We start from the raw sequence: 12,756 nt of genomic DNA on the forward strand, positions 1-12,756 counted from the left end.
GTTGTGTTTGTGTGACTTGGAGTGCTTGATGCCCTGTGTAGCAAGCTGCGGAAGTTTGGGACTTTTATGTATCGTTGGAGAGTAGTTCCGAGCTCTTTGTTCACAGTCCAACATCTTGAATCACTGTGTGTAGACGTGAGACAAACTTTCTTCAGTGTAACGGGATAACCTGCAGTGTTTGAACGACAAAGGGGGAAGCGTGAATGGCTCATACGGCAGTCCACTGTCCTGCCCACGATCTGAGTCAGTGTACTAATCGAGTCTCTGGAGACACAAAACAACAGATGATTGATTTCTATTACTTCGGCAATGCTTTGGCTCAAAGAGGTATACACATAGGCGCAGGACATCATTCCAACTAATCACGAGATTACAGCGTCACGAGATAGCAAGCAAGCAGATACATTTGTCAAAGTAACACATTTTCTTTCTAGTAGTTAAAGAGCTGAAAAAGATCCACGATAGTTTCCTCCCAAGCTCAGGCATCGATGAAATTCGTTGTCCAAAATTCACTGCCATCGTCCTCGCGGAAGACCATCCAAAGCGGCTCTGGTCTCTTACAGCCGGGTTTCGTCTCACCAAGGTCCGCTGTTGAACCAATAGCACGTTTGTTCCCACACTTCGAACAGATTTCGTTCGTTATATCTTCATTTCTCCCTTCGCACCCCTTCTTGGAGGGCTTAAAAGAATGCCCAAAGTTACATGTCCATTTAGCGTTCTTTGGGATGCTGTCGCCTTCTTCAGTCACCGCGTATGAGTTTGGGGGATCTTGTTGTTTTGAGGACATTATGTATAGGTAAAGGTGTAGTATAGTGGTGGTGCAGAGAGATAGTTGTTGCTGTATTGCTGAGTGTTGTGTTGTTCGGAGTGATGATAGGTGGGAAAGACTCTCAACTTATACATGCTGGATGTGAGCAGTTCCTGAAAATACACGAATCAGAGAGTTATAGTGCTTGAATAGCTGCCACGACAACTTAGCCGTTGAGGCACAATCACTCTGCCATGACACCCTCTCACTCACCTTCTTGTATCCACAGTAAAAGCTGATGTGTTTCTCACAGACATGGTAAGTAGTCTGAATCAATTGCATATCCTCAGGTAATATATGGTATAAGCGATTAACGCAGTGTAAGTGGCAATGTCTCTTTCATGCAAGCTCATTGCCCAGGGGAGAAAAGAAACTCACCACTGATCCTAAAGGATAAAAAGACTTAGTTCAGTTAACAGAATCTGAGGATAGGTTTAAGACACCTTTACTGAGTTTAATTTAGTATCTTGTTTCTATGTCTGATGTTTTCTTGCTACCCGAGGACTGTTCAGTTCCTTATAGTGATATACGCTCAGCCACGGATCTCAAACACATAACAAATCTACTTCACAACATTCGAATTCACTGCGCCATAAAGAGAAACCAATTCCGTTGCAGCAATCAAGTCCTCACCTCGCCTACTGAAGATTATTCGGATGAGAAGTACATTTAGCCCAAAACTCGCTCTTTCCACGACGAAAGTTATACGTCCAGACTTCAGTCAGATCAGCCTTGATCTCGCAAATCTGCCAACACCTCCCCTTTACTCCCTCTTCAAGTCTCTCCCCGACGTGTGCGACAGCATCAGAGCGTACGAAGCCACATCTCTGGCATTGCTTGGTCGTTATATCATTGTTGATCTTTCCGCATTGGGCCTGTATGGGACCAGATTTGCACGTCCATTGAGCGGTCATGGGGATGAAGTCGTCGCCTTCTTTTGTTATGGCGTAAATCGTCTGATTAACTGACTGTGCAGAAGCCATTCTGTAGTTGTAGGTGGTGCGAAGAGGTTTGTAGTCACTGTATTATATTGCTGTGTATTGCTGTGTTTGCTGTGTTTGCTGTGCTTGCTATGAGGAGTGACCATGGACAGTGGCAAGGCTCATAACTTATATACATGAGCGACAGGCTGGTAATCACGTCGCAATCACAGCGTGACAAAGCCCAAATCACTGCAACAACAGTACCAGAATTGACGTATCGTCACTCAATCAAGTCTTACATTCAGCCAGCAGTCCCATACTCACAGTCAGAAGCGGAAGTCCTTCAATCACTCACCCATTCTACCCCCAAGTAGAGCTTCCCCTACAACGCACGCATATGTCTTCCAGGCGGGCATACCGATTCGAGCACTCAAGCACTAAGGTAGCATGTTAAGTACTTCGTGTCGGTAGTACAAGCGCTACACTTGACCTGGTCACCTCTGACGAAGGTCGTTGATGCACGCCCTAGGGGAGGAAACAAAACCCAGGACCTTGATCCTAAGTGGGAAAAAGGCTTCGGTAATTTAGTATAAACTTAGGACGTCTTTACTGAATTTGTTTTGACACCTTATATTCAGGTCCTATGTTTTCTTGCTCCATGAGGACGCCTCGGGGCAGTGTCTGGCTTGAGAACCCGCACAAGTTGAAAGCACTGCAGAAAACGACGAGGCAGAGACGATAGGTAGTCAAGCCACAGGAGAGGACAGATCATGCCGCTAATGCTTTGCTGTATTTCTGCTGTTGTGAAGTGATGACCTTGCTAAGCCTACCCTCAATTACTCGCTCTTCCTCTCGCTACCACTCGCATCACCTCCGGCGCCTCTTGACATCTCCTCCATCCTCCAGCTTTTCCCCACTCCTCAACATCAAAACCAAAGATCCTAATCATCTCTTCCTGACTCATGCCTGTAGACAAGCTGTCATCATCGGGGACTTCAAGCTCGCTGTCTTCGAGCCCATTACCAGTTCCCAACCTCATGATGACCAGAGGGCCCATAAGAACAGATAGCTGCTGTGATGGCCTGATGCGCCTCCAAAACGGGTAGATATGACAAGCCCAAATGGCGAGACAGATAATTATCATGCATCGAAATGACGAGTAAAGGGAATATCACCGTAGTGGTATCGAAATCACTGGGAGAGATTGGCGTGCAGGAATCAGTGTTCTTTATTCCTGCTCCAATGCAGACACTTGGCTGTATCAAACAGCTATTCTTGGGCAAATTCCCACCGAGACAAAGCAACCGTATCCTCCGTAATCGCCAGCGATCTTGTCATTCCTCAATCAACCACCAGAGAAACTCTTCAATCCTTAAGATGAAGATCCCTCAAATGCAAGGGAAGCAGAGTATGAGCATCTGACCGGCCCTGATCCCTACTCTCCTTCACATTCTCCTCCTTCAAATTCTCCTCCTTCGCCTCTCTACCTCCAACATCCCCGTCCAAAAAAGACCAATCCGCATCCCTAGCGATACCCCCAGCCTCCGCCCCAGGAGGCGCAAACAAAATGCCCATAATCCTGTCCGAGGCCATCGTCAACGACGCCTTAGAGTACAGCTCCTTCATCGCCTCGGGACTCTCGACATCAAACACAAGACCAGAGTTTTCTTTGCCGATATGAAGATGGGCACAAATGTTTGCTCGTTCAGGTTTGACAGAGTTGACGTCGACGACTTTGAGGCCGAGGGTTTCGCCGCGCTGGTTGCGGACGACTTGGAGTTTGAGAGAGTCGACGTAGCGGAGAGGGTCTTCCGGGTTGACAGTCTTGCGAGGATCGGGAGGAGCGGTGTCTGTGCAGCCTTGAGGGCTCGGAGTTCCGGGTAGGATTGAGCGACGGGAGGGAGGATGGTGTTGAGGGAGCTGGTCGATGGTAAAGGCGCGATTTCGACCGGGAGGGATGGCGATGGGGGTTGAGGGCTTCAGAGGGGACGACTTCATCTTGTCGGTAGCCATGTCTGATGATGTGGTGACGTTTTTGGTCTTCTTGTGTCGATAGGAGGGTTGAGGGAAAGATGTTTGGGAGAGGAGACGATGCGATTTGGCAGATTTGAGAATTGATATGCTGTCAGTCCTTGCCAGTGTCGTTTGCAGCTCATGCAGACAATCGCAACAATAGCCTCAATGACTCCATTCACTGCAGGAGTATGACGTGGAATGCAGTGGAAGCAACCTTGATGGGTCACAGAATTGTTGTTACGATGTCGTTTGCTTGGGAATGTTTGCCCAAGATGCTCCTTCTTCACAGCCTTGGGTTGTACACAGTATTGATGCCGCCAGTGACAATTGTCTTGAGAACCATGTAATCATCAACACCATATTTGCTGCCCTCACGCCCCATACCAGAGTGTTTGACACCACCAAATCTACAAACAGTCAGTCACTAATCCTCTTTAACAAGTGTTGGCACTTACGGAGCAGCCCAATCTGAGATGACACCTGTGTTGATGGCCACCATGCCAAACTCCAATCTCTCCTGCACGCGGTACGATCTCGCTAGGTTATTTGTCATGATATAGGAAGCCAACCCGACATCGGACTTGTTTGCCCTTGCGATAACCTCGTCTTCTGTCTTGAACCTGGTCAACGCCGCAAGTGGTCCGAATGTCTCTTCGTAAGTCACGGCCATCGTATCGTCAACATCGCCCAGGACTGTCGGCTGGAAGAAGTTCTTTCCGAGATCGGGTAACCGCTGGCCGCCTAAGAGAAGAGTCGCTTTCTTCTTGAGGGCATCTTTGACATGCTCCTCGACCTTGTCCACACTTGTCGTCATAGGGCCATGTGTCACTGAAGGGTCGGCTCCATTGCCAACTTTGAACTTGCCAACTTCCTCAATTAGGCGCTCGGAGAACTGGTCGTAAATGCCTTCCTGGACGTAGATCCTGTTGGCGCAAACGCATGTTTGCCCAGTGACCTTGAACTTGGCAATGATGGCGCTGGAAACCGCGGTCTCGAGATCGGCATCGTCAAACACGATGAAGGGTGCGTTGCCCCCAAGCTCTAGAGATAGCTTTTTGAGAGTATCGGCTGACTGCTTCATCAGGATCTTGCCCACCCGGGTCGAGCCCGTGAAGGAGATCTTCTTGACGACGTCGGACTCGCACAGCGCAAGACCTAGCTTCGGTGTGTTGTCCAGAGCAGTGACGATATTAAGAACGCCCTTTGGAAGACCAGCGCGCTCAGAGAGAACACCAAGAACATTCCCCGAGAAAGGCGTCACACCATCCGTCTTGAGAACAACCGTACACCCAGCCGCAAGCGCAGCAGCGACCTTCCTCGCAGCCATCGCCAAGGGGAAATTCCAAGGCGTGATCAAACCGCAAACACCGACGGGCTGCTTGATTACCTGAATTCTCGAATTTGGCTGCGAATGCGGGACAACATCACCGCACAGCCTCGGCGCTTCTTCCGCGAACCACTCAAAGAACCCCGCTGAGAACATCACCTCCCCTTCAGCATCCGCTTTGGCCTTTCCATTCTCCGCAGTGATGATCTTTGCGATATCGGATTTATGTTCTGCGAGTAGCTCTGCGATTTTGCGAATTATCTTTGCGCGCTGGCGGCCTGATTGAGCGCGCCACAGGGGAAAGGCCTCTGAAGCCGCGGAGATGGCACTGTTGACGTCGTCGACGGTGCATTCTGGTGCTGAGCCGATAATGGTATTTGTCGCGGGGTTATAGACTGGGAAGGTTTGAGCGGACGCGAAGGTAGGCCATTCGCCGTTGATGAAGGGCCGGTTCTCGACGAGGAGCGAAGGATCTTTGAGAGTTGAGGTGAGAGATGACATCGTAAGCGGTGACTGATGCAGGTGAGCCAGCGACTGAAGTTGGTGACGGCTATTGTTATACAGCGATGGCGAATGATACTTCGGCGTGAGATATCGCAGTCTCCAGATGCAGCGCAATGCAATTATCTTTTGTGTCCGACTTGGGATGGAGATGCGAAGGTGTCAGGTTGATCAGGAGTTGGAGATTGTTATTTTATGGAAAGTTCGTGATGCGGGGAAGCCGATGATGACAGATGACACGCTGATCAAAAGGGGAAGGAGACGAAGCCTCACCAATTCCGTCAAAGTTCTGGCCGCCGCTTTCCTTCGTGATGCGCCGCCGAATGGAACAATTACCGCTATCGAGAATCTCGGCTTTAGAAGCCGATGCTGAGTTTGAGCGCAGACCCCAAACCGAGATGGAGATTTGGGTCAAACACTCTCTACACACTTGTCGACTAGGCCGAAAAAGGTACGAATCTTTATTGCCCTTATCTTCAGTCATTAAAAGTCTTGGGCATATTCTTTTTTACAATTTATGATAACTTTAGGGGGAAGTGATGCTGAGCTTAGAGCACCTTCTTCTCAAAGGGCAGGATCGCTCAATAGGTACCCAGCATGGAAACCTTGGGATCTTGTCAAGGCTTCCAACGCAGACTTTTCATCCATTCAGCACAACACACCAGATTAGGTACTTACAATTTATCTCTTTCAGCATGGAACCTGAAAGTCACGCAAATGCATCTCTTCAGCCTATGCCTATTCCTCAGGTCCCCATGCCAGATAATGCTCTCGAGATTACGGACCCAGGCTAGGAGCACCGTACACCATGTGAACGATCCTTCATACGGATCTGTAAGTTCTTTCCCCCGCGATCTTGACTTTAGTCACTAACCGCGTCTACCTAGTTTGGGATCATATTCTTCCCATGATAAAAACCCGAGACAGAAAGAAGTGGCAAGAATATGCTGTCCCCCTCGCCAAGACCGACGACCTCGTCATGACCGCCATAGCATTACTTTATTCGAGCCATATGAACTTGACGGGCACCGAGGGATTCGCTCAACCATATCAGAACCACTTTGCAAATCTTTTTGCCATAAGAGAAAAGAAGAATCTCTCCACAGCCGATGAAAACCTCCAGACTCTTGTCGCTCTGCTTGTCGTGCTTCTCTCTCGGGTTGCCGGTCCTGAAGAGATGTTTCTACAGACTGAAATCAAGTTGCTTGCGATGATGATGCGTCTTGATCCAAGCCCTAATGCTTCAAGCGTAGACCACACAGCCATCAGGCAATGGATCTTTGCAGAGGCCGGGCTCATGAATGATGTAAGGGAGAATTCTCTCGGAGGGGACCGGAGGGAACGGTAAAATGGTTGTCTGAGGGCTGATAGGGGTCGTATAGGTTCAAGAAACATAGCACACTAGCAGTGTTGAAAGGTTCATCATTAGCAATAGAACCAACAATCTCACATTAAAAACACGCTTAGCCGTTTGGACCATAACGAGAATCAGCGAAAGCTCCCGGGTTAGAGCTTTGCCTGCAGAGATTGATCCTTCAGCGCCTCAATCACCTCCTTCGCCCCAGCATGTCCCGATGTCAAAGCACCCTCAAGATATCCCTTCCAGTGCGTCGCATACTCCGTTCCCACAAAATAAATATTGCCCACCGGCTTACCATAAACATCTCTATACTTGGCTAGATGTCCAATCTTGGTAACAGGTGCGAGAGCACCACGACTAAACTCCTCATTCTGCCAGACCTGTTCCACAAACTCAAGCGGGTTGTACGCTTCCGACGACCCGAAAGCGTGCGCCAGTTGATCAAGAATTATCTTTCTCCGCGTCTCGGGTGTCCTTCTGCTCCATTCTTCACCGGGTTGACCGTTCACGAAACAGGTGAACCCGTAGATCCCTTCGTCGTCGAAAGAGGTGTCGCGTACAACGCAGGCTGGGCCGCGGAAGTCCATAAAAAAGCCATTGAAGCCACCATCGCGCCACCAAGGTTTACTGTAAAATACAATAGCTTTGTTATAATGACCTAGCTTTGTGTTGTTGTATACCTCCTGTGCTCGCTCAGGTAAAGAGGGTGAGAAGGAGAGTTTTTTGAGCAGAGCCGAAGGCATCGAGATGATTAGTTTCTTGGCCTTTATGGCCTTTCCAGTTGTTGTTCTCACGGTAACACCGGCTTTGGTTTGTTCGATTGAGGAAACGGGATTTGAGAGGTGGATGTTCTCATGGCCGATGAGGTGAGCGATTCCCTGGGCGATGGATTGTGTTCCAGATTTGAGACGCATGTAATTACCGCCTGTACGGTCATCTGCTCGGATAGCTAGAAGGCCATGGTTTGTACGGCAATATTCGATGAACCACGCCGCAGACTCTTCAGTCGATTCAAGACCATGCATCACCCTCACCCAAAGGTTCACCATCGCAAGAGTCTTGGGACCCCCGCCGAGATTCCGAACATATTGATCTAAACTGATCTGATCATCCTCTTTCCGAAAGCCATGAGGCTTCAAAGACTCAGCCTGAATATGATCTCTCACCATTTCAAGGTTCTTCTTCTCCTCAGGCGTAAACTATCCCAATCAGCACGCGTTCCCCAAGTCTGCAAATCACACCATGCACCATAACTTACATCTGGCGTAATTCCAAAAGGGAACTCAATCCTCTCCCCATCTGCACTGACCACCACAGCCTTATGGCCAAGTCTCTGCTTCACGATTTGATCCGTAAGTCCGAATTGTTGGATGTACGACCAAACGAGGGGCTGTAGTTCATCGTTGACCCAAGCTGCGCCGAGATCTGCTTTACCATTTGTGTTTTTGAGGGGAACAGTCCAGGATTTACCGCCAACTCGGTCACGAGCTTCGAGGATGGCGATGGATAGACCAGCTTTTTGGGCGGTGACTGCGGCTTGAAGGCCAGAGAAGCCGGCGCCGATTATGAGGAGGTCTAGCATGATGATACTTGATTCTATACGGATATGTCCCGGAGAGATAGAATGTCCTTGTAAGCTGCAGAATTCCTGTTCCGATGGCTTAGGGGCTTCTATGGAGTCGAAAGGTAACGAGGGCCAAGTCCTATGTTCCTTTCAAATGAAGAGTATTCTCGTTGTAAGTAAGTTCCAACCCATGGTCTCAAGCACAATAGCCAGGTCCTGAACCCAGACCCATGATCCTATGTTCGGATGCCCGACCCGAGACTGAAGACTGTTCTACCCCGCCGTGGAGATCAAGTCGCTTAGCCTAACCCCCCCGGTTTTCTTCAGCGTTCCGTGCCGGCTGAGACTGCTTCATCTGGTAATATTAACATGGATAACTTCTGGAAGAGTTCGTGCACGGTTGGGGTATCTGCGGACCCTGGAGAACTGGGTTTGCGGAGAGGGCGCCGGATCGAGTCGGATGACTGTCCGGTCAATTTACCTGATAGTCCCTCAAATGTCACTACCAAAAGACTGTAAGCTACATCAATGATATTTGTAGGCTGGAAGGATACTTGCTAATAAGGACAAGTTAATTGCGTCCTGCAATGAACAAGATGCACTGCGGAACAACAGCCGTCGACCTTCAAATTACCCTACCTTTAGTAGCATTATCACAAAACGGGGTTTGAATTGCATAAGCCAATAATAATTAGTGCAAACTGTCTTACCAGGGCTCTACTATTCCCCCTTGCAACCGTTATCATGCATGCTACCAATCCATATCAAACAATTGGCCCAAATATGAATATCTCAAACCTACCGTTATCAACACTAGCACCGCCAAACATTTCCAAAAGAGTAATTATCTCACTCCCTCACCAATCGGAAAGGCCAACTTCCCGATCCCTGCAATCTCCCCTCGAATATCTCACCCACAAACATGATAAGTGAGTGAGATCGTCATGAATGACGCCGACCTCGCTTTAATGTGCGATGTGAAGAATTATTTCCTCATTGGGACCATTGATCCCGTGGCCAGACGCCCTTTGTTCCAGTGACCAATGGGATATAGTGCATATTGTGGGGATCGATAGTGTGTTGTTCATTGACGTTACAAGGGGGAAGGTTGGGCTTATCTAGCCACGGCATTCCAGCGAGCGAGGGCCGGTCACGTTTGGGATTGGAAATACTTGGTTGTCTAACTGCTGTATATACCGTTGGCCAAGAAAACAAGCTATTCTTTCATAGAGCATTGTCAAGTCAATTCAGACCAAGCATAGGTGTAGTTGATGTTTCATTAATCCTTCTAGAATGTCTCAAATAGCAATAGCAGCCCAATATCTCATCATGCATCATACCAAGTCCGGTAGTCCATCGAGTGTCGCCCCCGGTAACGGCCACGTCAAAGCCAATCACTTGATCGGCATTTGTGCTGTGCGGGGGTGCTAGGGTCAGTGGCACTCACACCCAAACTGCAGGGGAACCCAAGACACACTCTAGACACTGCAGCCAAAGAAAAAAAATTACTGTTTCCTTTTGGAGCTTCCAAAGATTCTTCGACGCATCGTAAGATAATGGCATCAGGCGCGCACAAGGAACCTCGCAAGACAAGAAGAACAGCTAATGCGTATGTCATGTCATGCCACTCACCGCTTTGAGTTTGAGCTATATGCCATGCCCCTCTTGCGAGGTGGCTGAGAATGTTTCTGGGCTGGGCTGACGGCGTCATAGCTGTGTCGCGTGTAGACAGAGCAAGATCAAATGCTCTGGCGAGGATCCGTGTCAGAATTGTCAGCGACGTTCTGTGCAATGTCGCTTTACAGAGGGAGGTGCAAAGGTGATGGTATCAGAGAAGTTCGTCAACAAATGTCCTTATCTTGACCCTCACTGACGAACCCAAGATATCTCCAAGATCTTCAAAAGCGAGTAGAGCAGCAACAACGCTCACCGTCAAATAACATCTTCGACAATGCAGGACAAATAGACACAGCATTTACATATCGCTCACCGCCCACGGCCTCAGTACCACCTCCATACCGCTCATCAATGGACGCAGCATCCGTCCACTCTCAAAACTCTCACCCCTCATATTGTTCGCCACCAATATCATCATCTCAAGTTGGAGGAGATAGCTACTCTCCCGGATTGAAGCGCACTAACGATGCTGCTTTTGGAAACGATGTCAATGGTCAGTGCGGGGTTGATACCAGTCTTGCTTCTCCTGCGCTCACGGTAGGCTCCCAACAACAATCTGACCCGTCCGTTCAAGATGCAGCTACCTCGTCCTATTCGCAACAAACCGGCGAGTCGCCGTTAACCATCTGGCCGAGTGCGTTTACAATACCCTCCAAGATCATTAAGAACACTCGCAAGAACAGGCGCACGTGGAGTGAGTGCAAGAACTGGTTTATGAGAGACATTCTGACATATAATAGTATGGCTTGCGCCTTGGTCGACGTGGTCGTTTACTCTGCGACTCATGCTCATGCTCGGCGATAAGCTACAGCCAGGCGGTCTCAACATACCACCCCAATTAATCGAAGAAGATGTCTACAAGCTGTCCTGGCAACAACTGGACAGAGCCGACGTCTCCGGCCTCCCCTCCCTCGACTACGCAATCTATCTTTTCCACACTTTCAAATTCCACCTGGGCCAGACGTATCGTCTCTTCGACGAGGTAGAATTCGTGAATCAGATCCGTGATTTCTATTCTGACGCGCAGAGCAAGGCAGAGGAGAACCGCCTCTGGTATGTCAAGTTTCTCTTGATTCTAGCCTTTGGAACAGCATTCCTCTCCTCCCAGCCTCTCCCATCCAAGGAACCCCCCGGTGCAAAGTTCTTTGTACGTGCGATGGGTCTAATGCCGGATCATACGGCTCTTTGGAAGGATAGCTTATTTGCGATAGAGGTTTTGGCCATGGTTGGCTTGTATTTGTATTCGATTGATGAGAGGGAGTCTGCTCACGTATATGTAGGTACTTTCGAAGAGTTTGTGTTTCATGACTGACGATATGACAGCTTGGCCAGGCTATTCGAATAGCTCAGTTGGAGGGTCTGCATACTCAATTACCTGACAGTGAGCTCGGCAGTGAGACAGTCACTTCTTGTCGTGATTTATGGTGGACGTTGTACATCATGGATCGACACTTTTCGTCTTCTTTGGGACTTCCTATGTCTGTTCAAGATAGTGACATTTCTACACCAGTCAACCCACCGAATGTTGGGTCACAAGATGATAGCGCTCGCAGTCTTCAAGTGAACCTGTCTCATCTGCTTTCCGTGATATTAACCAGTAAGTCAAGTCCCAAGAATCCCTTACCGATTTTTGACCTTTCAAGCACTTTATAAGCCGGAGAAAACGCCACTTGACCAGTTCCTCGAGCAAACCAAGGCAATCCTCCATACGCTTGCTCATCACGCCCAAGAAATTGAAAGAATCATATCTCTGAAATTCAAAAACTCGGTAGATACCATGCCCCGAGGCACAAAGTACATAACTCTTCTTTACCACCAGGTGAGTCATGCAGTCCTGGCTTAACTACACCTTTAACATTGCTAGTGTGTTATTGTCGCCACAAGACCTCTGTTACTCTCAGTTCTTAAAGAACGCCTTGACATTCTCGGCCAACCAGGCAATGAAAACTCTGAAGCTTTCCTCGGCCAAACAGCAGCCGTAATCTCAACCGGTATAAAATCAGCTGTCAAGACACTCCAAATCCTCACCAGCGAGTATAGTCTCCTCGGTACGCAGCCCATACCCCTCCTCAACTTCTACTTACAACCCGCAGAGGTTTTTCTCCCTTACGATCTCGAATTCACATTCGGCGCCGCCCTTCATCTAAACATGGCAACCGCCCTCTTCCCCGGCGTAGCAGACGACCAAGGCTGCCGTCTGCTAATCCACCAACTCCTCGACAACATGATCGCCCGCGGCAACCGCCTCGCCTCCGTTCGAAAGCAAGAGCTCGTATATCTCGAAGCACAGTGCCAAGAGCTCGTGGCCCAAGTCCAGCAACAAGGTCTTCAGACGTTATCCCTCGCAGTAACAGACGAAGATCTAGCGAGAAAGGCCGACGAGGAGCAGCAACGACTTCTGGCGCAGGAGACGCTGGGGATGGAGGTTCCGATGAATTGTGTGCAGAATCCTATGACGAGTGATATGGAGTTTCTTGATAATATTGGGATTTCGTCGGAGGAGTTTTTGTCCATTGTGCATCAGATAGGGGATCCGGATATTATGCCCGAGAATATGTTAACTTTGGAGTAAGGGGAAAA

The 12,756-nt window shown here is 48.9% G+C and overlaps 4 protein-coding genes across 4 annotated transcripts; 2 read left to right on the plus strand and 2 right to left on the minus strand.

Moving 5' to 3' along the window:
- Positions 1-3,096: 3,096 nt before the first annotated feature.
- On the minus strand, positions 3,097-5,575 carry FSUBG_8125 (succinate-semialdehyde dehydrogenase (NADP+); the record flags this gene model as incomplete). Its single annotated transcript, XM_036686502.1, has 3 exons — positions 3,097-3,853; positions 4,050-4,154; positions 4,203-5,575. The coding sequence occupies 3 exons, from the start codon at positions 5,573-5,575 to the stop codon at positions 3,097-3,099; spliced, it is 2,235 nt and encodes a 744-aa protein (XP_036536394.1).
- A 311-nt stretch (positions 5,576-5,886) lies between these two features.
- Positions 5,887-6,923, plus strand: FSUBG_8126 (uncharacterized protein; the record flags this gene model as incomplete). The annotated part of the gene is made up of 2 exons (XM_036686503.1): positions 5,887-6,026; positions 6,503-6,923. The coding sequence occupies 2 exons, from the start codon at positions 5,887-5,889 to the stop codon at positions 6,921-6,923; spliced, it is 561 nt and encodes a 186-aa protein (XP_036536395.1).
- A 158-nt stretch (positions 6,924-7,081) lies between these two features.
- On the minus strand, positions 7,082-8,517 carry FSUBG_8127 (monoamine oxidase; the record flags this gene model as incomplete). The annotated part of the gene is made up of 2 exons (XM_036686504.1): positions 7,082-8,134; positions 8,194-8,517. 2 exons carry the CDS (start codon positions 8,515-8,517, stop codon positions 7,082-7,084), a joined length of 1,377 nt encoding a protein of 458 aa, XP_036536396.1.
- Positions 8,518-10,055: 1,538 nt separating this feature from the next.
- On the plus strand, positions 10,056-12,748 carry FSUBG_8128 (C6 transcription factor; the record flags this gene model as incomplete). Its single annotated transcript, XM_036686505.1, has 6 exons — positions 10,056-10,108; positions 10,383-10,870; positions 10,917-11,452; positions 11,500-11,773; positions 11,820-11,995; positions 12,041-12,748. 6 exons carry the CDS (start codon positions 10,056-10,058, stop codon positions 12,746-12,748), a joined length of 2,235 nt encoding a protein of 744 aa, XP_036536397.1.
- Between the last annotated feature and the right edge of the window lie 8 nt (positions 12,749-12,756).

The sequence above is a fragment of the Fusarium subglutinans genome (genome assembly GCF_013396075.1).
Source record: "Fusarium subglutinans strain NRRL 66333 chromosome Unknown NRRL66333_c0000108, whole genome shotgun sequence".
Lineage (NCBI taxonomy): Eukaryota > Fungi > Ascomycota > Sordariomycetes > Hypocreales > Nectriaceae > Fusarium > Fusarium subglutinans.